General features: G+C 43.9%; 1 protein-coding gene across 3 annotated transcripts; it reads right to left on the minus strand.

Moving 5' to 3' along the window:
- Positions 1 to 2,419: 2,419 nt before the first annotated feature.
- papola (poly(A) polymerase alpha) lies at positions 2,420 to 21,871 on the minus strand. 3 transcript variants are annotated; one of them, XR_003871913.1, is made up of 21 exons: positions 21,652 to 21,871; positions 20,208 to 20,378; positions 17,427 to 17,493; positions 17,082 to 17,163; positions 16,543 to 16,652; positions 15,971 to 16,024; positions 15,735 to 15,846; positions 15,289 to 15,378; positions 12,943 to 13,081; positions 12,566 to 12,638; positions 11,535 to 11,655; positions 11,086 to 11,170; positions 8,778 to 8,831; positions 8,463 to 8,582; positions 8,286 to 8,395; positions 8,006 to 8,127; positions 7,542 to 7,796; positions 5,370 to 5,582; positions 5,095 to 5,166; positions 3,713 to 4,812; positions 2,420 to 3,644 (listed from the first exon to the last, which is right to left on the minus strand). XR_003871913.1 is itself a non-coding variant. In XM_029734325.1 (20 exons), the coding sequence occupies exons 1-20, from the start codon at positions 21,657 to 21,659 to the stop codon at positions 4,717 to 4,719; spliced, it is 2,154 nt and encodes a 717-aa protein (XP_029590185.1). In that variant the 5' UTR covers positions 21,660 to 21,871; the 3' UTR covers positions 2,420 to 4,716. The 3 variants fall into 3 exon arrangements, 1 of the variants encoding a protein (XP_029590185.1); XR_003871912.1 differs by having other exon boundaries at positions 3,679 to 4,812; XM_029734325.1 differs by having other exon boundaries at positions 2,420 to 4,812.
- Between the last annotated feature and the right edge of the window lie 3,697 nt (positions 21,872 to 25,568).

A 25,568-nucleotide genomic window follows, 5' to 3' on the forward strand; every position in this document is an offset into this window, starting at 1 on the left:
ACTATGGCCCTATGTCAACTTTGTAATTAAATTAATTAATTGAAAAGTCAACGTAGAAAATAAGGAAAATGTTCTATTCATTCCCTGATAGGAAGTCTGGTGTATTGGCAGGCCTGGATTCTAAAGACAGTACAGTACTCTCAAAAGGAGCTGAACTAAAATACAAGTCCCAGTATGCATTGCCAGACTATTCCCTCCTGGTGACCATAGTGTGTGGTCATGGCAACATAGAAGTGTGCCAGTATGTGGTACAGAGCCCCTCTGTCACTCACATGGTACACGTGTCACTTCCTCCTTGTCCCGTCAATCTGGTGGTCTAACAACCTCCAGCAGATGGCGGCCCAGCAGGAGGACAGGGGGCAATGCCCTGGGCCTCTACCCCACACAGAGAACACTCTGCTGGGCTGAGGGGCCACAACACCGGGGGTAACCCATGGCCCAGACCATTTCTCTCCCACAGAGCAAACACACCTCTGGATGAAGGCCTAACGTAGAGGATGATTTATGAGAACAGCATATAATTAAATACAAACAGTAATTGAATGTGTTTCTATGGAGAATGGTATGGACGGACATCCACGCATAGAACTAGGATCACTAGAATGGACATTCTATGGTGCAGTGTCACTGCTGTGGTTAAAACGTACACGGTGGGTTATGATGAGGAGCCATCTGAATTAACCCAGCTAGAGCACCACTGAGTCTGCATGTGATCACGATGCCATAGACCCATCTGAATTAACCCAGCTAGAGCACCACTGAGTCTGCATGTGATCACGATGCCATAGACCCATCTGAATTAACCCAGCTAGAGCACCACTGAGTCTGCATGTGATCACGATGCCATAGACCCATCTGAATTAACCCAGCTAGAGCACCACTGAGTCTGCATGTGTTCACAATGCCATAGATCCATCTGAATTAACCCAGCTAGAGCACCACTGAGTCTGCATGTGATCACGATGCCATAGACCCATCTGAATTAACCCAGCTAGAGCACCACGGAGTCTACATGTGATCACGATGCCATAGGAACAGCCAGCAGAGACAGTCATACAAACTACCAAGTTCAGTATGTCTTATGTACCTCTGCCTCTTTATCTAAGGGATTGCTGACTGAAAGCTGTGTGCCACATATACAGTTAGCTGTAAATACATAGGACCTATAGAGTCTAAGTTAGGTCCTATGTAAAGCAGAGACATGAACACCTTACCATATTGAAGCAATAAGTTAAAGGAGTGATAATGATGATCTGGGAGTGAATAAGGTGGTGTGTGTGTACCATAATATTATTCAAAAGAAGACAAGACCACCTGCTGAGCCAGGAGGAAGGCTGTTTCTAAGCAACAAGAAACTCTTGTAAGATCCGTATAACGTCTTGGGAAATTCGGACCGAATCAGGATGCAGACAGGAATAACAACAGACTACAGACACCTTTAACTAGGCCGAGTTATGAGCCTGCTCTCTGGGTAGCCAGTTTCCAGTCTTTTACATTTCCTTTGTGATATTTCAGAAACTATTGTCTGACTTGTGATTCTACTCTCTGGGTAGGAGTCTCTTTGTCTACTAGGAGTTGAAACTTTTTCTACTTTATAATTTTCTCATATTTTTAGGATTTCACTGAAATTTTTTAACCACATTTTAAATAGTAATGAAAATGTCAAAACCACCAGCAATTATTCAAAAATGTGAGGAAACATCTGATGTAAGCACTGCCAAAGTCATTTGAACCATCTCCTACAGCACCACGAGTCTCCTACGGCACCACGAGTCTCCTACGGCACCACAAGGCTCCTACGGCACCACGAGGCTCCTACGGCACCACGAGTCTCCTACGGCACCACGAGTCTCCTACGGCACCAGGAGGCCCCTACGGCACCACGAGTCTCCTACGGCACCACGAGGCTCCTACGGCACCACGAGTCTCCTACGGCACCACGAGTCCCCTACGGCACCACGAGGCTCCTACAGCACCACGAGGCTCCTACAGCACCACGAGGCTCCTACAGCACCACGAGGCTCCTACAGCACCACGAGGCTCCTACAGCACCCGAGGCCCCTACAGCACCATGACGATCCTACAGCACCACGAGGATCCTACAGCACCATGACGATCCTACAGCACCACGAGGCTCTTACGGCACCACGAGGCTCCTACAGCACCACGAGGCTCCTACAGCACCACGAGGCTCCTACGGCACCATGACGATCCTTCGGCACCACGACGATCCTTCGGCACCATGACGATCCTAAAGCACAAATGAAAGAACGAAAACCGATGACTCGTTGACCCGTGGTGTTGGGAAGCCGCAGCGGTGGGTAAGAGTCCGATGTGGCGTTATGTCGCTGTTTTGGAAGTGCTCACTATTTTTGTTCGCGATGGTGGGGTACTTCGAACAAGAACATAAGACCAATGCATCTTTGCAACAACGTAGAGCTTTATTTTTGAGGGAAAAAAAGTACAATACCTCGTCCTTACAAATACACCTAAGAAAAAACTTTGAACTGAAAAAGAGCATTGTAAGAACGGGAAATAATGTTTCATCATTGAAGAAAATGATCTATTCATGTAGATTAACGCACCATAGGTTGACAGTGGTCTAAATTCAGATTCATCGTTAACATACGAGTCCCACACAATTAGCACAAAACAATCGAGACAAAAGCTACATTTTGTTAATACATCAACAAAATACTGACAAAGTGAAAATTCAGTACACATCGTTTTAAAACTTTTCAAAAAAAAACAGTGAACCAAAATAACTGTTGCGTCGTCCTCTTAACAATACCATCAAGTTTTCAACCCGTTCACTATTCTTGCAAATTCTAATGATGTTATGACCTAGTAAATCAGAAATGAATAGCCAACAAAGAACATTGGTGCTCTTAACCTTCTGCGTGATGGTTGAGTAATTATATTTCTATTCAAAAATCGCAACCACTTTATGCAACATTCAAATAATCCATCAATGCGAAAGCTCAAGTCTTTAATGTTCCACGCAAAAGAAAAAGCATTGTTTTTCATCGTTTTAATGTTTTTGGTACACGACACTAACAGTTACTGTACAACGCATGTAAACATAGAATCGGAATGAATAGAATGGTCAGAGGTACTACGCCCGTTCTATTCATTCTAATTCTATGCATATATATAACTAAATGGTCTACTCAGACACCAGACCACTTCTCCACTCAATATGCCAGCCATAGCACTCTACTACCATATTTTCCTCTGATATAATCTGAACATTCCTGTAGAACTCAACTCTTAACTCCTTGTCATCTCTAGATTATAGACCTGTATCGCTATTGACCATCCTACCCTGTCCAAATATTGTACTAGAAATTGTGACTTCCTGTTATTATACTTATGATTAAAAAAAAAAATTAAAAAAAATGCTTTATTCTATTCTACTGAGACATTTGCTTCATGTTCCTATTCTTATCTTTTATTTGTTCTTATTATTGTTGCATTGTCCAGAAGGAACCAGTTAGTATTTCATCAGACGATGTTTTCCAGGTGTATCCTGTACATACGACTAATAAAACATGAAACTCTCCCGAAGAGACTAAGCTATTCTGTTCCCACAGAAGTTGTGAGCTTTTTTGGTCAAAGTTATTGTGTTGTGTATGTACTCAAACCTGAGCTAGTTCCTTTAGCAAGCGGTACTCAAACCTGAGCTAGTTCCTTTAGCAAGCGGTACTCAAACCTGAGCTAGTTCCTTTAGCAAGCGGTACTCAAACCTGAGCTAGTTCCTTTAGCAAGCGTTAGCTGCATGTGTCTGACTGTGTCCATGTCTTTTTGATGCATCCCAAACACGCTCATACCCTTTTCTATACATCTCTATACAACCCCAAGGCCACCTCACATCCCAACAGTTGACTGACTGACAGTGATTAGCTTGGGTGTCCCAAACGGCACCCTATTCCCTTTATAGTGTACTACCTTTGACGCAGCCATAACCTGTCATCTGTTATACACTACAGTATATCACAACGGTAACAGGAAGACATCTAACACCACTGACCCAATCTTCATTTTCCGTTCTGCTCTTCTCTGTATTACTCAAAGTACGTTTTGACATCATACCAAGGTTGCTTCACTCACACACACCGTAAACCACCGGGACAAAGAAATCCCAACATCATTAGTCAACAGAGCTTGTTCCGTCATCGTCTGTTCTCTGGACAACACAATGAGGAGAGAAGAAGAGAGAACCAATGAGCATCCACGTACACGCACAGAACACATGTCTGCATGCACAGGAATGACGACATCTTTGTGCCACGTTGTTTATTCCTGGTAACCAGCAGCTCCGGAAGGAGTAGGATGAAGATGCCTCCACATGTTGATCTAGGGTCCGTTTTGTGTTTTACTAAGACTCAGGGGAAGGTACGCTGATCCTAGATCTGTATCTATGGGACAACTTCTACCCTTTAACCAGTAAGGTTGGAAGCCACCTAGGAGAATTCAGCAGAAGAGCAACATCGCCCTCTTGTGGAGACAGTTGCAGCTACGTCCTGCATGTCAACTGACAATGTCCCTGGTTGAAAAGAGTGCCATCTGTCTGTCTGTCTAGTCGCCTGTCTGTGTCTTTATCTGCAGCACTGTGGGCATTCCGTGGCAGACTGAGAATGTCTTAGGACATCCACAGTAGAGTTCAGGGTCGGGGGGGCCGGGGAGGCGAGTAGAGGCGTCTGTCTGTCCTCTCTCCTACCTACTGAGGCGAAGCTTGATAGAGTTCTTCACCACTGGAATTGGGTTGGCTGGCAGGAGGGGCACGTCAGACAGGTCCGCACTGACCATTCGCTGAGGGAAGAGTAAGATAATGATGTTGTAGTTTGGCTGCAAAACTAACAACAAACAGACCAAAGTGGAAATACAAACCATATAGAAAATGATCTGTACACTTTTCAGACAGGAATTATGAGTGAGTGAGTGAGTGAAACAGAGAGAGAGAGAGAGAGAGAGAAACAGAGAGAGATAAGACAGAGAGAGAGATAAGACAGAGAGCGAGATAAGACAGAGAGAGATAAGACAGAGAGAGATAAGACAGAGGCAGACAGATAAATAGAAAGAGTGCATTGATACCTTAATATCTGCCTCCATCTTGACTTCCCCTTCAGAAGCAGGTATCTCCTCAGACATACTGTCCTCATTGACCTGGGAACAGCAGGACCCAAAGAACAGTTTAACAACTATCTAACCATGTTCATCTGACTCTTCTAAATCTAGCATTAATAAAAAAATATCTGCTTCTTATAATATCATCAAGATGTAGCCAAACATATTCTGAAAAGATAGACTACAACAATGATTATATTTATACATGATGATGTGACACTATGGATAAGCTTGTTACGTACCTGTGCCTCCACAGTGGTGCACTCCTCTCCCTCTCTAGCAGCTGCACCATCCTCTGTTGTCCTAGTCTCTGGGACTGGGGAAGGGTCCTCCTCCTCCAGCATCTCCTGGCGAGAGGTCTGGGGGGCCGCTGGGGGGCCCATGGTGGGCGGAGGAGAAGGGGTCAGGCTTGTGGGAACTGTGTCTCCTGAAGGCTTTTTCTCACCGGCTGAATCCTACAAAGGAAGAGAAGTTTAGCAGTTAATTCATATTGAGCAGATCAATAAATGGACTCAGTGTTGGAGGGTAACACGTTACGTATTCAGATGACTTTTTATGAGTAACGGCGTTAAGTAACGGTTTGCTTTTTAAATTGGGTCAATTATTACAGTTACTAGCGTGGTCCCTTTCACAATCCTATCTCGTTTCCTCATTTAGTTCTCATGCGAGCGTAGAAAAGCTGTTTAGGGAAACGCCATGACAGCTGCTGTCCAATAGAAATGTATAGAGGGATCTTTACCATTGATCGCTTCTCTGATCGCAAAGCCCACAGAGGACTACCCCGTCTAGTGGGAGGTGTCTCCTCTATACATCTCCATGGGTCTGTATAGGTGCGGTCTATAACCAGAACTTGAATGAATGTTTTTGGGGGGGAACATATGTTTGTCTCGCAGTGTACCTGGCTAATTCAGCAGCACAGGAAAGCAGTGCCACAGAGGAGGATGAACTAGTGATCAAACCAGAGAGAGTCATTTTTTTATTTAACCTGTTTAGGATAGGGGGCAGTATTTTCACGGCCGGATAAAAAAACGTACCCGATTTAATCTGGTTATTACTCCTGCCCAGAAACTAGAATATGCATATAATTGTTTGATTTGGATAGATAAAGTTTCTAAAACTGTTTGAATGGTGTCTGTGAGTGTGGCAGGCCAAAACCTGAGAAGATTCTAAACAGGAAGTGCCCTCTCTGACCATTTCTTGGCCTTCTATAGCCTCTTTATCAAAAACATAGGATCTCTGCTGTAACGTGACCTTTTCTAAGACTCCCATAAGCTCTCAGAAGGCGCCAGAACGGGGAATGATGACTCTGCAGTCCCTGGGCGAAAAACAGTAGCGCATTTGGATAGTGGTCGATCTGAGAACAATGAAACGGGTGTGCGCGTGAAGAGTCCATTTTACATTTTCAGTCTTTGAACGAAAACGACGTCTCCCGGTCAGAATATTATCGCTATTTTACGAGAAAAATCACATAAAAATTGATTTTAAACAGCGTTTGACATGCTTCGAAGTACGGTAATGGAATATTTTGAATTTTTTTGTCTTGAACGCAAGAACAAAACGCCGCTATTTGGATATAACTATGGATTATTTGGAACCAAAACAACATTGGGTGTAAACTAGAAGTCCTGGGAGTGCATTCTGACGAAGAACAGCAAAGGTAATCCAATTTCTCTTATAGTAAATCTGAGTTTGGTGAGGGCCAAACTTGGTGGGTGTCAAAATAGCTAGCCATGATGGCCGGGCTATCTACTCAGAATATTGCAAAATGTGCTTTCACCGAAAAGCTATTTTAAAATCGGACATGGCGATTGCATAAAGGAGTTCTATAATTCTTAAAATAATTGTTATGTTTTTTGTGAACGTTTATCGTGAGTAATTTAGTAAATTCACCGGAAGTTTCGGTGGGTATGCTAGTTCTGAACGTCACATGCTAATGTAAAAGCAGTTTTTTTTATATAAATATGAACTTGATTGAACAAAACATGCATGTATTGTATAACATAATGTCCTAGGAGTGTCATCTGATGAAGATCATCAAAGGTTAGTGCTGCATTTAGCTGTGGTTTTGGTTTTTGTGACATTATATGCTAGCTTGAAAAATGGGTGTGTGATTATTTCTGGCTGGATACTCTCCTGACATAATCTAATGTTTTGCTTTCGCTGTAAAGCCTTTTTGAAATCGGACAATGTGGTTAGATTAACGAGAGTCTTGTCTTTAAAATGGTGTAAAATAGTCATATGTTTGAGAAATTGAAGTTATAGCATTTATGAGGTATTTGTATTTTGCGCCACGCGATTCCACTGGCTGTTGACTAGGTGGGACGCAAGCGTATACAGTTTACAATATTATCTGGAAACTCCTGGCTACACAATGAAAATTGAATTTCTCTACTGGGACAATAAAGATTGAATACCTCAGCATCTGATTTGAACCTCTTCCTCACTTCCTGCATAGGGGAGCCAGGTCTCTTCACAGCTGGGGCCTCAGGCTGGCTGGCTGCAGCCGCGATGGGACTTGGAGGGGGACCTAGTGGGCCACACTTCACTGGGGTCGACGTGGGCACAGTGGCTGGCACGGCCGTGGGGGACGGCACTGACATACTGTTGTCACTGTCAAGCGATAGGTCCAGACTACTGTCATTCATCTGACGAAGGCCCTCTGTCGAGTGCTGGAGGACAGAACAAAATGACACTGGTTACAACTCAATACCGCAAGCAAGCAATCAGTCAGCTAAGAGACTGTGTGAAAAGCAGAATATAAAAACACTATAAATGAGTGTTACACCTCTATAGATGCTGCAGATGCACATCCAAACGTTAACAAGGAGCAGACTAACTAATGAAATGACATGTGGCCTCAGGAGGAAGGCTGTCGTACCTTCCTGCGTTTGGGCATGACCAGGTTGGGCAGAAGCTGGTGAAGTTGTCTCCTCTTCACATGCATGGCCTGGATCTTCATGTCCGCCTCAAACATCTTGCTGTTCATCGCCTGCCGGTACACTGCAGGAAGCATTTAGAAAATATAAATCACTTTCTAATATAACATTAGCACGCTAGTTTGTGTCAAATAATAGAACTAGACACAAATGCAGAAAACACGACAAATGTCGTTTTCAAATTCTACATCCTGAGTTGAATTGAGTGAGGTGATTTTCTACCGGTGTCAGTAAAGGACTGGATGTCAATGGTCAGGTCAACGTTGAGGTTCTCTGATGCCTCCATCTTCTTAAAGATGACTCCTATCACCCACATGGTGCTGACCTCCTCTCTGGAAAAGACAACAGGTAAGAAATAGTCCATTAAGAGCTTACTACAACCTCGCATAATATACTCACTTCTCCCTGCTTTCCTTGGGTCCAGGGAAGGACTGGGGGTTGACATGGGCCAGCGTTATGAACTCATTCTTCTCCAGGTTTCCTACTAAGATCCTGATCTTAGACTCAACCAGACCGACCCTGCCAGGACAGAGAAAAACAGCACTTTTCCTAATGTATTCCCCGACAGTAGGCGAATAAAGGCTTTAAAGAGTAACATTGAAATTGACTCAAATGTAATACACCATGTCTCCACCCTCATTCCTTCAGTCAGTCATATAATCTCATCCAAAGGTTTTTCCAGTCCCCCCCCCCCCCCACCCAGTCAGTACTCACCACTCCAAGTGCTGCTTCTCAGTGGGGGCGCTTGCTAGCAACACAATATAATGCCTTGGAACATAAGAAAAATAACATTACCATTACACCCTAAAGACAGCAGCCAGGCAACGAACCCAGGCTAGGAGAGCCCCAGGCTAGGAGAGCAGAGCCCCAGGCAGAGAGGCCCGGACCAGATCACCCAGTCCTCGCCACCACCTTACAGCAGGTCATGAAAATAGTTCTCTTTATAAACACACTTCTATCAAACTAAAACAGCTAAAACCTACAAATAATTAGCAACGTCTGTGTTTTAAAAGGCAAACTACATTGTCCTAAACTGAACATGCAGTCGTCTTTTACACAAACATGTCACAGTAACAGCTACAAACGCTCCATAGCAAATCCAACTAGCCAGAGAAAACCAATCACTCTACCAAGACAATTCATTCACCAAACCCTCTTCACGTCAACTGAGAACGAACCTAATTTAGTGTAAAATATATCTTCCACAATATTCAAGTGTACTGAGAGTCACTATTATTACACTAACTGTACAAAAGTATTCACTTACATTTCTTGTCTGCCTACATGTACAATCTCCATGCAGTTATCACAGTAGCACCAAGCATACTGTATGCTCTGCCTTGCACCTGTTGAAAACCACACTACCTCACTGTTAGTCCAATCACTGGAGCTTGTTCTGATCATTTCCCATGAGGTTAGAATATTACAAATAGGATTACATTGCCAAGCAGATGAATGGAAAGGATAGATATTTCATTTTCAGGCCACGTTGAAAATAAAAGGTCTGAGCCCAGGACAAATGATTGATTTATTCAAACAACAACAGTACAGAGAAAGCAGTGCAGTAATCAGCAGGGTGCCAGCCAGACCAGCAGGATGGTCCGATTCTGAAATATGTTCATCTAACCTGGATAACAATCAAAACATACTAACATCTGTCTCCTCTAATGCACCGGTCCAATCCACAGGCTGGATATATACTGTCTCCTCTAAATCTGCAGTCCAATCCACAGGCTGGATATATACCCTCTCCTCTAACTCTGCAGTCCAATCCATAGGCTGGATTTATTTTAAATCACTTGAATTGTATCCATTTTTTCAGGCTCTCCAGTGCTGTCAAATGACTGTCCAGAATGTGCTGGTGCATTTTGTCCTTTCCTCTGTCAGCAACCCAGAGGATGAGAAGAGGTGCTTAAGCCAGGGTGTGCTTAAGGCAATACATCAACATGTTCTGATACTTCTCTGTCAAAAAGAAAAGGGTTACTGGATCAAACTGATTTCCCAAAAGACTTGAGGGGATTTGATTTCAAATAGAGAGTCTCAGGAATAGAAGATTTTGGTAAATGAAAGGAGATTGGAACACAAGTCAATCTAGAACACTTAAGGAGGGGACTGGGCAGCAAAAAGATCAGCATTCTGAAAATAGGTCTACATGTTGATTGGGGCTGCAAAAGGAGGAAAGTCCCCTCTTCCAAGGACAAGGCCTCTTCAGTAACATAATTGTTGCCACTGTCCAAGGCTAGCATCATGCTCTTGCATATTACTGATAAACCAATTAACAAAATTATCTTTTAATTTTTACCTTTTCCCCCCACTTCAGATTTCAACATTCAAGTACATTTTCAAGATTGAGCACAACTGGTAAGTGAAAAGGGATGTGGTACCCACATGTATAGAATGAAGATCCAATTACTTAAATCTTGTATTCTTCACATGGCTTCCTGCTAATGTTGTGCTACAATTTATGGATTTGTCATGATCAAAACTTGATAAGAAGAAAAAAAAAATCTACAAAATGAAGACTAACAAGAAATACATAGTGCAAATTTTTAACTAAAGCATTTTATTTGGGAAGTAGATGTACAGTATAATAAGAAAACCTTACAGCTGAAGTACCTACCTTTAGTAAGATATTAAAATATACAAACATCAAATATTGATCTGTGCTTACATTAGAGAAGCACAGTCTATAGGTAATAGCAGTGATTATACTGGGCTTCAGACTCTGCATAACATTAACATTGTATTTGTTTTTACGATCATCGTTTTGAGAATCAGAGGGTGCTTAGGGCAGAATAAAGCATATTTTGAGTCTTGTCTAAGCCTGAAGTGTTTATTTAATAATACAAATAAATCAACTGAATGAGTGGATTACATATACAGAGAGGAACAAGAGAACTTCACATTTACTGAAAAAGGTGCGAGTGAGGTGGTTGGTGTATTTTGAAAATCGAAATCTTTATTGAAATAGTTGGTTTGTCTCACCATGCGTGTCCCACAGGATAAGCTGCTTAATACATACTTGTATTTCTGAAAGAAGTTTGGTGCTTCAAATAGTTTGGCCCACTCTGCTTTACTCTGCAAAATTTCATCTGTGATGGACAGACCTGTAGAGGGAAGGAAAAGGTGTTTACCAAAACGGAAGGAGAACCAAAGGAAACACTACAGATGAGACATCGTATCCAAGTCTACAATGAAGTAAGAGGTTAGGAACCCCTTGAGAAGACACCCGACGAGGCTGAATTTACTTGAGATTGGAATAAACAATTTACATTTGATGTAACTTCCCTTTCTGACATCAATGGATAATGTATGTGAATGTTTGAGTATGTTTCTTGCTCAAGTCTCTTAAAATTAGGACTCTGGCCTGAAGGGTTTTGTATTAAGGGCATCCAGTTTCAGAGAGACTACACCTAAGAGTGGATGCGAAAGTTTGTGTATGAAGTTAGAATTTGAGACGGCTTTACGGACCCTGTTTGAACTCGTCCACCATGACAGCACGTGTAGAAGCAGAGACGTTGTAGGTGGAGTTCTGCTGGGGGTAGGCTGGTGTGATGATGGGCATCAGGTGATACCGGTCACTGGGGGTCACCTGGAACAGCAGTTAGGACACTCAGAGCCAATCAAAACCCTCCACTACATGCAGAAGGGGTCACTTGGTACGATAGTCAGTCACACACATTCTCAGAGTTCTACCTTGATATTAGTGTTATGAAGCATCTAACGCAGGTGAATCAACTGTGTTTGTACTGGAACAGATGAAAGAAGTGGGTCTGATGTTACAGGGGAAAAAACCATTTAAAGTCTAGGGCCAGGGTTAACACCATGGGATATGTCCTGGAGGAACAGGGTTTTATAACCACCTGTTTTTATTCTATTTTCCTTAACTTGGCAGCTCTGCTAGTAAAATGCTTGAGGTAGTTAAGTTCATGACAGTCCTTGATGTAGTTGCTCAGGAGCGGACTAGTATCAGTATGAACACGTGTAGTAGTTATGATCAACATTACCCCGGGGTCCCAGACTGGCAGGTTTAACATTATGATCAACATTACCCCGGGGTCCCAGACTGGCAGGTTTAACATTATGATCAACATTACCCCAGGGTCCCAGACTGGCAGGTTTAACATTATGATCAACATTACCCCGGGGTCCCAGACTGGCAGGTTTAACATTATGATCAACATTACCCCGGGGTCCCAGACTGGCAGGTTTAACATTATGATCAACATTACCCCGGGGTCCCAGACTGGCAGGTTTAACATTATGATCAACATTACCCCGGGGTCCCAGACTGGCAGGTTTAACATTATGATCAACATTACCCCAGGGTCCCAGACTGGCAGGTTTAACATTATGATCAACATTACCCCGGGGTCCCAGACTGGCAGGTTTAACATTATGATCAACATTACCCCAGGGTCCCAGACTGGCAGGTTTAACATTATGATCAACATTACCCCAGGGTCCCAGACTGGCAGGTTTAACATTATGATCAACATTACCCTGGGGTCCCAGACTGGTAGGTTCAGGTTGCAGTCCTCTGGCTGCTTCAGGAGAACAGGGTTGGGCCATTCCCTGCATAAAACTCAAGTTTAGTGTGACGATACAGACCAGGTAATACCAGTAGGTCAGTCACCCCTTTGGACACCATCTTGTTTCACTATGTTCCTAAGGAAAACTGCAGCAATAGAGCTGCCACAAGCACCGAGGAGTGAGAAAATGTGAGGACAACGTAGAAAGGATGTTCTAACGGAATCTCAGTTCATAAACACTTCACACTAAAGAGAAACAAAGAAATCTCCCTCAAAAAAGACAGAACAACTAAACGGCCATGAGAAACAGGTCACAGAGTACATCCGAATGGAGAGAGAGTGCTTACCATTTGGAGAAGACGAGGAAGAACTTGTGTACGAGGGTGGAGGCCACAGCGTTGGGGTAGAGCTGGCAGGTCCTGGCTACCAGCATGGCCCAGGATACACCACCCAGGAAGCCCAGGATGTTACTGTAGATGTTATGACCTGGGGGGAGGACGTGTATAGCACTGTAGATGTTATGACCTGGGAGAGGACGTGTATAGCACTGTAGATGTTATGACCTGGGAGAGGACGTGTATAGCACTGTAGATGTTATGACCTGGGAGAGGACGTGTATAGCACTGTAGATGTTATGACCTGGGAGAGGACGTGTATAGCACTGTAGATGTTATGACCTGGGAGAGGACGTGTATAGCACTGTAGATGTTATGACCTGGGGGGAGGACGTGTCCAGCACTGTAGATGTTATGACCTGGGGGGAGGACGTGTCCAGCACTGTAGATGTTATGACCTGGGGGGAGGACGTGTCCAGCACTGTAGATGTTATGACCTGGGGGGAGGACGTGTCCAGCACTGTAGATGTTATGACCTGGGGGGAGGACGTGTCCAGCACTGTAGATGTTATGACCTGGGGGGAGGACGTGTCCAGCACTGTAGATGTTATGACCTGGGGGGAGGACGTGTCCAGCACTGTAGATGTTATGACCTGGGGGGAGGACGTGTCCAGCACTGTAGATGTTATGACCTGGGGGGAGGACGTGTCCAGCACTGTAGATGTTATGACCTGGGGGGAGGACGTGTCCAGCACTGTAGATGTTATGACCTGGGGGGAGGACGTGTCCAGCACTGTAGATGTTATGACCTGGGGGGAGGACGTGTCCAGCACTGTAGATGTTATGACCTGGGGGGAGGACGTGTCCAGCACTGTAGATGTTATGACCTGGGGGGAGGACGTGTCCAGCACTGTAGATGTTATGACCTGGGAGAGGACGTGTATAGCACTGTAGATGTTATGACCTGGGAGAGGACGTGTATAGCACTGTAGATGTTATGACCTGGGAGAGGACGTGTCCAGCACTGTAGATGTTATGACCTGGGAGAGGACGTGTCCAGCACTGTAGATGTTATGACCTGGGAGAGGACGTGTCCAGCACTGTAGATGTTATGACCTGGGAGAGGACGTATCCAGCACTGTAGATGTTATGACCTGGGAGAGGACGTGTATAACACTGTAGATGTTATGACCTGGGGGGAGGACGTGTCCAGCACTGTAGATGTTATGACCTGGGAGAGGACGTGTCCAGCACTGTAGATGTTATGACCTGGGGGGAGGACGTGTCCAGCACTGTAGATGTTATGACCTGGGGGGAGGACGTGTCCAGCACTGTAGATGTTATGACCTGGGGGGAGGACGTGTCCAGCACTGTAGATGTTATGACCTGGGGGGAGGACGTGTCCAGCACTGTAGATGTTATGACCTGGGAGAGGACGTGTATAGCACTGTAGATGTTATGACCTGGGGGGAGGACGTGTCCAGCACTGTAGATGTTATGACCTGGGGGGAGGACGTGTATAGCACTGTAGATGGCGTAGATTTACCTATGTTGTTGTTGCCCTACATGCGAGTCGACAGGATAGAGGCGAGTGAGTCGTAGATACATTTTCTGGTAAAGTATACCAGTAGATTCACACGTGATGGTAATTGAGCCATTTGGTACAGGTGAGAGAAACACAAAGACCTAATAAGGGCATTATGACAATGACCACAAGGCACCAGTGTAATTTTGCTGATTTTGTCATTTAAAAGGCAATTCCTTGATGGTTCTGCCTTGCCTCCCAATAAACTTGGAAATGCTTATTCCATATAGCTTAGATCTATCTAGTTTCTAAAGATCAAAGGGTTGGGGGGGGTCTGGGGATGATTTTGGATTGGGCTTAGTTATGCACCTGACCTATCATACAAGCCAGTGAGTGACTCCGCGGCAGGTGTTCCCACAAGACAAAACATGATGATTGGACAGTTGGTTGCCAGGCAGCGTATGCAAGCCAAACAAATTCACTATGGCCAAGAGGGACGTGGTCTGTCCTGTGTAAAAATGCCATTATTTTAGAGGCTAATCCTGTTTAGGGAATAGGACCTGAAGGCTGTCAGTTTGGGCAAAGCGTGTTGACATGCCATTAGTTGATTGTTTGTGTGAAGAGGACAAGGTGAGAATGAGATAATCCCACCTGTTTAGCCAGAACAGTGTTACACAACAAGATGTACAAACTGATATAGTACAGGGACCGACTCAAAACACACAAGTACAGACACGCTTACAGGAGATGCCGTCTCAACAGTTGTTTCCACCAAGGCAAATGATTGTACTCCTATGCTTGACACTACACAACACCACACAGATACAACTCACGTTTAGCCCACAGCTTGATGGTCCTCAGTGTCAGTCTGAAGTTCTCAATGTTGGGCACAAGATGGAGGATTTCATCTGTAACTCTACAACCTGAAAACAGAAAACTTCCAAGTCATTATCACTCACAATAGAGACAGAGAAGGGGACAACATAGACAATGCAGATTACTTGAAATCTACAACACAGCGGATGCTTTCAACTAAGTGTAGGTAGGGTCATAGGTGAACCAACAACCAATTGTTAGGCCTTGTGTTTTTAACATGGATCTGATATCAACAACAGTGAAGTGGAGAAACCATGCAGCAGATAATTTTATCCAAAGCGACATACATTTTACCATGTGACCCCAGCGATAATCGAACCAACACTGTTGACGACAGCTGCACCTTTTTACAAACAGAACCACATCAGGACCAGAGCTCAGGAGATATAAAGAGCTGTGTTACCATTAAGACTCCTTATGCAGCGGATGTCAAGGTTCTTCAGCAACCCGTCATCTCGGAGGTCCAGATTCTCTGGGATGGTTTGCAACGCCAACCGGGCAAACAGGATATCAATCTAGAAATACACAACACTCATGGACATTTAAAAAAGCAGCAAATCTCAATTCATATAACTGAACCAACTTCACATTTAGGCCTATAATGAAATCATAAACAATAAATACTTTCAAATGTCATACCTCAATGCTGTCGAAAGACAGCTTTATCACGGGGACAAATGCCTCCTCAACAGCCTGGGAAAGAGAGAGGAGTTGATGAACAGTCTGCACTTCATTAACTTTTGGGTTTGCATCTTCCCCTCCTAGTCTACCAACACCATGGAAGAATCGCAATTACATTGCCTTAATTCCTCGTGGCCTCTTCTCGCCTCCTTCTCAAAACCCATTGGATAAGAAGGTCAGAGGGGCGGGGCCTCTTACCTTCTCATCAAATAGCATTTGTCACATGCACAGAATACAACAGGTGTAGACCTTACCGTGAAATGCTGAATACAACCGGTGTAGACCATACCGTGAAATGTTTACTTACAAGCCCTTAACCAACAATGCAGTTGAAGAAATAGAGTTAAGAAAATATTTACAAAAATAATAAATAAAATGTAACAATAGAATAACGAGGCTATATATAGGGGGTACCGGTACCGAGTCAATGTGCAGGGGTAGAGGTTCATCGAGGTAAAAATGGGTTTTGAGAAGAGGAAAGAAGACGCAAGGAATGAAGGCAATGTAATTGAGATAGTCCAGATACCCACCCTCAAATCTTTGACCTCCTCCTGCTCCTTCAGCTTGTCCAGGAACGAGGAGAAGAAGTCTGTTCTCTCCACATGCCGAGGAGCCACACACAGGGCATCAATGTCAGCACCTACACAAGGACAGGGACAAGACATAACAATTCATTTAATAAAGTTCATTTTGATGGTAAGGAGCTTTGTGTTAATTTTTTTTAACCTGTGCGGTATGCCCAGGATGTGCATAATAAGTATATTCTTTTGCGTATTATATAGTATATTATATAGTGTATTATATAGTATATTATACAGTGCTATTCAAAGAGAATCTCAAAGGAACTTTAAAAACCAAACAGGAGAAAATGTTTTGAAACCAAAAACTACTGTTGCTATTGGACAAGTCCTCCTAAGATAAGAGGACAACATCAGGCTGACCGTACAATAGGCTGACCGTACAATAGGCTGACCGTACAATAGTTCAGTGTGGACTCCTAACCTGTAGGACCCAAATGTGTTAACCACAACTCAATAACCTGTATCCCTCCTAAAGACGACATAATTACCTTTAGTGTGGACTCCTAACCTGTAGGACCCAAATGTGAAGATCTTCCCTCCAACCGTTTCAATCACTGAGGCAGGTAGATTCTAGGAGGACAAAAAAAAATAAAAAAATAAAAAAATAAAAAAAACAGTACATTCAAATCATTATAACCTGCTGCATCGTGGTAGGCAACACTGCCTTGTTGTTGTAATATCATCCATGTCCCAAATGGCACCCTATTCCAGTCATAGTGCAAAACCCTGGTCAAAAGTAGTACACTAAAAAAGGGAACATTTTGGACACAGCCATTGATCACCAGACCCCTGCTGTAGCAGAGAACCGTCAGGAGGAGGAAGTAAAAGCCTACCTTTGTCTCACTGACGTCACGGATCCATTCCTTCACCAGTGTGTTCAGTTTTCCCAACACGTGTATTCTATGGAAAACGAGGCACGATTTAGAGGAAGTCTGTGGTATTTTGAGATTTAAAAAGAAATCATAACTAACTAAACAAGTATAGCACTTTATAACCACAAATACAGTCTACCTAGTACTGACTGAAAAACCAACCTAAGAATGTTTTTATTTTACATTTATTTAACTAGGCAAGTCAGTTAAGAACAAATTTTTATTTTCAATGACGGCCTAGGAACAGTGGGTTAACTACCTTGTTCAGGGTCAGAACGACAGATTTTTACCTTGTCAGCTCAGGGATTCAATCTTGCAACCTTTCGGTTACTAGTCCAATGCTCTAACCACTAGGCTACCTGCCACCCCATCAGCCAAGAATAATTGGCTGATGTACTGGCAAGATATTGGATGAAGTGATTATTCTCCTCATCCTACCACCACCACTACTACTACTACTACTTCTCCTAATAGGCCTCATCCGACCACCACCACTTCTCCTCCTAATAGGCCTCATCCTACCACCACCCCAATAGGCCTCATCCTACCGCCACCCCTAATAAGCCTCATCCTACCACCACCACCACTACTTCTCCTAATAGCCCTCATCCTACCACCACTTCTCCTAATCAGCCTCATCCTACCACCACCACCACTTCTCCTAATCGGCCTCATCCTACCACCACCACCACTTCTCCTAATCGGCCTCATCCTACCACCACCACCACTTCTCCTAATCGGCCTCATCCTACCACCACCACCACCACTTCTCCTAATAGGCCTCATCCTACCATCACCACTTCTCCTAATCGGCCTCATCCTACCACCACTTCTCCTAATCGGCCTCATCCTACCACCACTTCTCCTAATAGGCCTCATCCTATCACCACCACCACCACTTCTCCTAATCGGCCTCATCCTACCACCACTTCTCCTAATCAGCCTCATCCTACCACCACCACCACTTCTCCTAATCGGCCTCATCCTACCACCACCACCACTTCTCCTAATCGGCCTCATCCTACCACCACCACCACTTCTCCTAATCGGCCTCATCCTACCACCACCACCACTTCTCCTAATAGGCCTCATCCTACCATCACCACTTCTCCTAATCGGCCTCATCCTACCACCACTTCTCCTAATCGGCCTCATCCTACCACCACTTCTCCTAATAGGCCTCATCCTATCACCACCACCACCACTTCTCCTAATCGGCCTCATCCTACCACCACTTCTCCTAATAGGCCTCATCCTACCACCACCACTTCTCCTAATAGGCCTCATCCTACCACCACCACTTCTCCTAATAGGCCTCATCCTACCACCACTTCTCCTAATCGGCCTCATCCTACCACCACCACTTCTCCTAATAGGCCTCATCCTACCACCACCACCACTTCTCCCAATCGGCCTCATCCTACCACCACCACTTCTCCCAATCGGCCTCATCCTACCACCACCACTTCTCCCAATCGGCATCATCCTACCACCACCACTTCTCCCAATTGGCATCATCCTACCACCACCACTTCTCCTCCTAATAACCCTCATCCTACCACCACCACTTGTCCTCCTAATAACCCTCATCCTACCACCACTTCTCCTAATAGCCCTCATCCTACCACCACTTCTCCCAATCGGCATCATCCTACCACCACCACTTCTCCCAATCGGCATCATCCTACCACCACCACTTCTCCTCCTAATAACCCTCATCCTACCACCACCACTTCTCCTCCTAATAACCCTCATCCTACCACCACTTCTCCTAATAGCCCTCATCCTACCACCACTTCTCCCCCTAATAGCCCTCATCCTACCACCACTTCTCCTCCTAATACCCCTCATCCTACCACCACTTCTCCCCCTAATAGCCCTCATCCTACCACCACCACTTCTCCTAATACCCCTCATCCTACCACCACTTCTGCCCCTAATAACCCTCATCCTACCACCACTTCTCCCAATAGCCCTCATCCTACCACCACTTCTCCCAATAGCCCTCATCCTACCACCACTTCTCCCAATAACCCTCATCCTACCACCACTTCTCCTCCTAATAGCCCTCATCCTACCACCACTTCTCCTCCTAATAGCCCTCATCCTACCACCACTTCTCCCCCTAATAACCCTCATCCTACCACCACTTCTCCCCCTAATAACCCTCATCCTACCACCACTTCTCCCCCTAATAACCCTCATCCTACCACCACTTCTCCCCCTAATAACCCTCATCCTACCACCACTTCTCCCCCTAATAGCCCTCATCCTACCACCACTTCTCCCCCTAATAGCCCTCATCCTACCACCACTTCTCCCCCTAATAGCCCTCATCCTACCACCACTTCTCCTCCTAATACCCCTCATCCTACCACCACTTCTCCTCCTAATACCCCTCATCCTACCACCACTTCTCCCCCTAATAGCCCTCATCCTACCACCACTTCTCCTAATAGCCCTCATCCTACCACCACTTCTCCTAATAGCCCTCATCCTACCACCACCACTTCTCCTAATAGCCCTCATCCTACCACCACCACTTCTCCTAATAGCCCTCATCCTACCACCACCACTTCTCCTAATAGCCCTCATCCTACCACCACTTCTAATAGCCCTCATCCTACCACCACCACCGCTAATAGGCTTCACCCTACTCCAACCATCACCCCTAATAGGCCTTGATGAAACTCGTGTCCATTCTAACATGACCATTTTGCCTACTAGTGACAACCATTCTACCTGCGCTGTAGTTCCAGCTCCTCTTCAAACACCCCATATGGTTTCAGGGCCTCAGTCAGCCTGTGTGTGAGGACCAGGTCAGCCTCCTTGGCTTGGGCCAGGCTGATAGGAGACGTGATCCCATAGTGCTTTGGTGTCTCCCGACCCAACAACACCTGGTTAGTAGACGGACTGAAAACAGGACAGATGTGGTTGTGATCAGAATAAGAAGACTTTATAGCCATGCAAACAAATGTTACTAGGAATTTCTCTTGGTGTTGTGCAAAGGAAACGCATTAACAAATAAAGGATTTGAATATCAATAAAAATATACCTGATAACCCGTACAGAAAGTGTTCCATGGTATCAAAAAGCACATAGTGAGCGTGCTTTTAGCTTATTTCTACACCGATTTACATAGCTACATTGTTTATTTGGATGTGTTAGAAGGTATACGTCTAAAATGTTAGTCTTTGGGTAAAAACATGTAAGTCTATTCTCATGCCTCATACGTTATAGTCAAATGTCTTTTGACTGTGTTTGGGTGTAAAGCACCAATAAGGAAATCATCATGAATATCTATCTATATCGTACAGTTTCATGTTGACATGACATTGCAATGGCGAAAAGAGAATGTTTTACATGTCTTATTGTGTCCCATTACAATGCACAACAAAAGTAGGAACTCAAGACTCCCAAAAACGTGATCTGTCCTCCGCAATTATGATGGCATCAGCTATAGGTTCGTGTCAGAGACGGCAACAAAACAAAAAACACGATGTAACTTAAGTAGTCTACCTGAAGAATATGATCATGTTTAGTTTGGGAAAATGATTATAAAACTAGTAACGTTACATCTTACAGACAACATGAAATATTGCAAATGTTCCGTCACGTACACTGATGACTATTTAACTAAGTTAAACTACTTCTGCGGATATTCATTTACACTTCAACAACATGGACACTGGTAAACACACGTAGTTAGCAGTCAATTGTGATTGCTAACTACTAGTTGGGTTCGTGTGATGACAAAATAGCTACATTTCCTGCTGTGCCGAATTGCGGCGTGCTAGCTAAAATAACTAACGTTAGCTAGCGTTGTTATGCTAACTGGCTAACGTTACTAAACTACAACATGTAGCTAACTAGCTCGATACCGTTTGGCAACTTTTCAAGACCTCTTAAAAACATTTCTAGACTCGACTGTCAGACCTAAGTAACGTTCGCTTAACCAATACTCAAAAACAATGTGCTCCATCTTGTTTCAATGCCATTTCCCGCTACACAACCTATTACTAGCTCTTCTTTCTTTCTTTATCTCTTTCTCTTTCTTTCTTTCTTTCTTTCTTTCTTTCTTTCTTTCTTTTTGTGCAAACATGGACTGGCAACCTCGCATCGGTTAGGCCCAATCAGCCCCCTGTCCAAACACACTCAGTGAATACTGTCCAAGAGAGATACTTACAAGGGCATTGTAACAACCTCCAGCAAATCCAATGAGCCCCCACCAAAACTCCCTTCTCATACTCGTTTTTTTCATCAAACTTAGCTAGCTAGCTAGCCAGCGATGTTATTTATTTCACCCGGCAACCAAGCAGTGGAACTTGTCTCTTTTGTTTCCGCTGAACATGGGGTGTGCAGCTGTTCTGTCACCGCAAAAACTCCGCAACCTTCACGGGGCGGGTGTGTTGTGTGGCCGTCATGACGTAAAGCACACTTTTACTTTATCACATGGGAACTGTAGTCCTTTAAATGACAGCACTCTTCTTTATTTATTTATTTAAATTATTATTATATATATATTTTTTTTATATTCGAATAGGATTGTTTATTTCTACCGCCTGTATTCAATCGAGAGGTATGTCATGTCATGAATATGCATAGCCATCTCCAGACTATTTTTTTTTTTTCTCTCAAAGTTGCCGGGATGTCATGAATCCTACTTATATCAGTACACTCGTGTAACAACTTAAGCATTACACAACTTATTTTCGATTAAATAGGCGTCACGTAGCAAATAAGCCATTCATGTTTTTGTTGAACAAATTCGACACGCTCTATTTGACCGCCATTCAAAAACTCCTTGCTCGATGGGCAAAACCGCCACATGTTGGAGGGAGACAAGATTTTCCGCCGAGTTGGGCCTCTCTTCCACTTCAGTCAAAATGGCCTAAAGTGAATCTTAGCATGGTCACGCTCGAATGGCACAGATATAAAGATGAATCGTCTATCTATATCGCTACATTTCCACCTCTGCAGAAGGACAAGGGGAATTTCTAATTTCAACAAAAGTCTGGCCAAATCAACCCCTAGACCAGGGTTCTATTTGGTTTGGTCCCGCGAGTATTCTGAGCAGTCCAAAAAAACAAAATATATGTTTCATTTATTTATTGTTGGACATAAAAGGAAATCAGCTTTTTTAATTTTGGCCTGCTGACTGCAGGAATGTCCACCAGAGCTCTTGCAAGAGAACTTGGTGTAAAGGCTTCTACCATAAGCTACCTCAAACGTCATTTTAGAGAACTTGACAACCGCAGACCACATGTATGGCATTGTGTGAGCAAGCGGTTTGCAGATGTGAACAGAGTGCCCCATTGTGGCGGAGGGGTTATGGTAGGGGCAGGCATAAACTACAGACAACAAACACATTTTGTATTTGATCAATGGCAATCTGAATGAACAGAGATACCATGACGAGATCCTGTGGCCCATTGTCGTCCCCATCCACCGCCATCACCTCATGTTTCAGCATGATAATGCACGGCTCCATGTCGCAAGGATCTGTACACAATTCCTGGAAGCTGAAAATGTCCCAGTTCTTCCATGATCTGCATACTCACCCATTGAGCATGCTTTTGATGCTCTGGATCGTTGTGTACGACAGCGTGTCCCAGTTCCCGCCAATATCCAGCAACTTCGCACAGCCATTGAAGAGGAGTGGAACAACATTCCACAGACCACAATCAACAGCCTGATCAACTCTATGCGAAAGAGATGTGTCGCACTGCATGAGGCAAATGGTGGTCACACCAGATACTGACTGGCTTTCTGATCCACACCCCTACTTTTTTTTTAAGGTACACTATAGATAAAAAAGTATTTGGATTCAGCTATTTCAGCCACACCCATTGCTGACAGCTGTATAAAATCAAGCACACCGCCATGCAATCTCCATAGACAAACATGTTCAGTAGAATGGCTTTAGTGAGGAGCTCAGTGACTTTCAACGTGGCACTGTCATAGGACGCCACCTTTCCAACAAGTCAGTTCGTCAAATTTCTGCCCTGCTAGAGCTGTCAACTGTTAGTGCTGTTATTGTGAAGCGGAATCGTCTAGTAGCAACAACGGCTCAGCCGCAAAGTGATAGGCCAAACAAGCTCACAGAACGGACCTGCCAAGTGCTGAAGCACGTAGCACAAAACAATTGTCTGTCCTCGGTTGCAACACTCACTACCAAGTTCCAAACTTAACAGGGGTGCCTTCTTAAAAGTTCATTTGTGGAATTTCTTTCCTTCTTAATGCGTTTGAGCCAATTACTTGTGTTGTGACAAGGCAAGGGTGGTATACAGAAGATAGCCCTATTTGGTAAAAGACCATGTCCATATTATGGCAAGAACAGTTCAAATAAGCAATCGCCACTGCAGCATACAATGACATTCTAGACGATTCTGTGCTTCCAACTTTGTGGCAACAGTTTGGGGAAGGCCCTTTCCTGTTTCAGCATGGCAATGCCTCTGTGCACAAAGCGAGGTTCATTCAGAAATGGTTTGTTGAGATCGGTGTGGAAGAACTTGTCTGGCCTGCACAGAGCCCTGACCTCAACCCCATCAAACACCTTTGGGATGAATTGGAACGTCAGGCCTCATCGCCCAAAATCAGTGTCCGACCTCAGTAATGCTCTTGTGGCTGAATGGAAGCAAGTCCCTACAGCAATGTTCCACCATCTAGTGGAAATACTTCCCAGAAGAGTGGAGGCTGTTATAGCAGCAAAGGGGGACCAACTCCATATTAATGCCCATGATTTTGGAATGACATTTTCGAAGATCAGGTGTCCACATACTTTTGGTCATGTAGTGTATCTATGACCAACAAATGCATATCTGAATTCCCAGTCATGTGAAATCCATAGAATAGGGCCTAATGAATTTATTTAAATTCACTGATTTCCTTATAAGAACTGTAACTTAGTAAAATCTTTGAAATTGTTTAATGTTCCATTTATATTTTTGTTCAGTATAGTTGATAGTCCATGCCCTAGACCCTCCGCATTGTGGATGTGACAGGTGCAATCAATATGGTAATAGTTCGTACTTGCCCTCTCATAGGCTGGGTGGAAGTTTCACCCTATTACATAGACCCGTCAAATCATCTCAGGTTTGTACAAGTGAATAGGGCGTAGGGTCTAGGGGTCGATTTGGGATTGGGCCACCGTCCTCTCTCCTCCATTCTGTCTTCTTCATGACCTAGAAACTGGTTGGGGAGTGTGTGGGCACTTTCTGGTCGATCACTTTTGTCAAGAGGTTGACCAATGTTGGTCACTGCCTTTCAAAGTGTGTTGCATTATGTGCAGGGCCAAAAGTAAGGTGGTCCGGAACGGCATCCCAGCGATGTGGTTCGAAGAGAACACTGAAATTTGAGTGGCCGACACCGAGATACACAGGGCCAGAAGTGGAAATATAAATTCTTGCCTAATGACAATCAGCAAATGTCTTTATACTTTTCGGTGTTTTCAAATGTCTTGTGTAACAGATCTCTCTTTCTATTCACCACGGTTAGGAGGCTGTGAGCTCCAAAAGTTTTGGGACAATTACAGTTTTGTTTTGGCTCTGTACGACTACTCCAGCACTTTGGATTTGAAATCATATAATGACTATGAGATTAAAGTGCAGACTGTCAGATCTCATTTGAGGGTATTTTCATCCATATCGGGTGAACCGTTTAGAAATTACAGCACTTTTTGTACATAGTCCCCCCATTTTAGGGGACCAAAAGTAGTAAAAAGTTAAGTATTTTGTCCCATATTCATTGCACTCAATGACAACATCAAGCTTGTTACTCTACAAATTTGTTGGATGCATTTTTTGTTTGTTTTGGTTGTGTTTCAGATTATTTAATGTATTAAATAATGTATTGTGTCATTTCGGAGTCACTTTTATTGTAAATAAGAATAGAATATGTTTCTAAACACTTCTACATTATTGTGGATGCGACCATGATTATGGAAAATCGTGAATGAATTGTAAATAATTACGAGTGATAAAGTTACAGAGGCATAAATATCATACGCCCCAAAAAATGCTAACATCCCGTTATTGTAATGAAGAAATGTTAGCATGTTTTGGGGGTATGATATTTGTGCATCTGTAACTTTCTCACAGTGGT

The sequence above is a fragment of the Salmo trutta genome, chromosome 35, assembly GCF_901001165.1.
Source record: "Salmo trutta chromosome 35, fSalTru1.1, whole genome shotgun sequence".
In the NCBI taxonomy this organism is placed as follows: domain Eukaryota; kingdom Metazoa; phylum Chordata; class Actinopteri; order Salmoniformes; family Salmonidae; genus Salmo; species Salmo trutta.

Excerpts from the sequence above, each read along its gene's own strand:
- papola (XM_029734325.1), bottom strand. Across the intron at positions 12,639-12,942 it reads TTCCTCGTCTTCTCCAAATG|GGAATGGCCCAACCCTGTTC; the intron begins GTAAGCACTCTC and ends AGTTTTATGCAG. Across the intron at positions 11,656-12,565 it reads TACCAGTCTGGGACCCCAGG|GTGACCCCCAGTGACCGGTA; the intron begins GTAATGTTGATC and ends CTGCTGTTCCAG.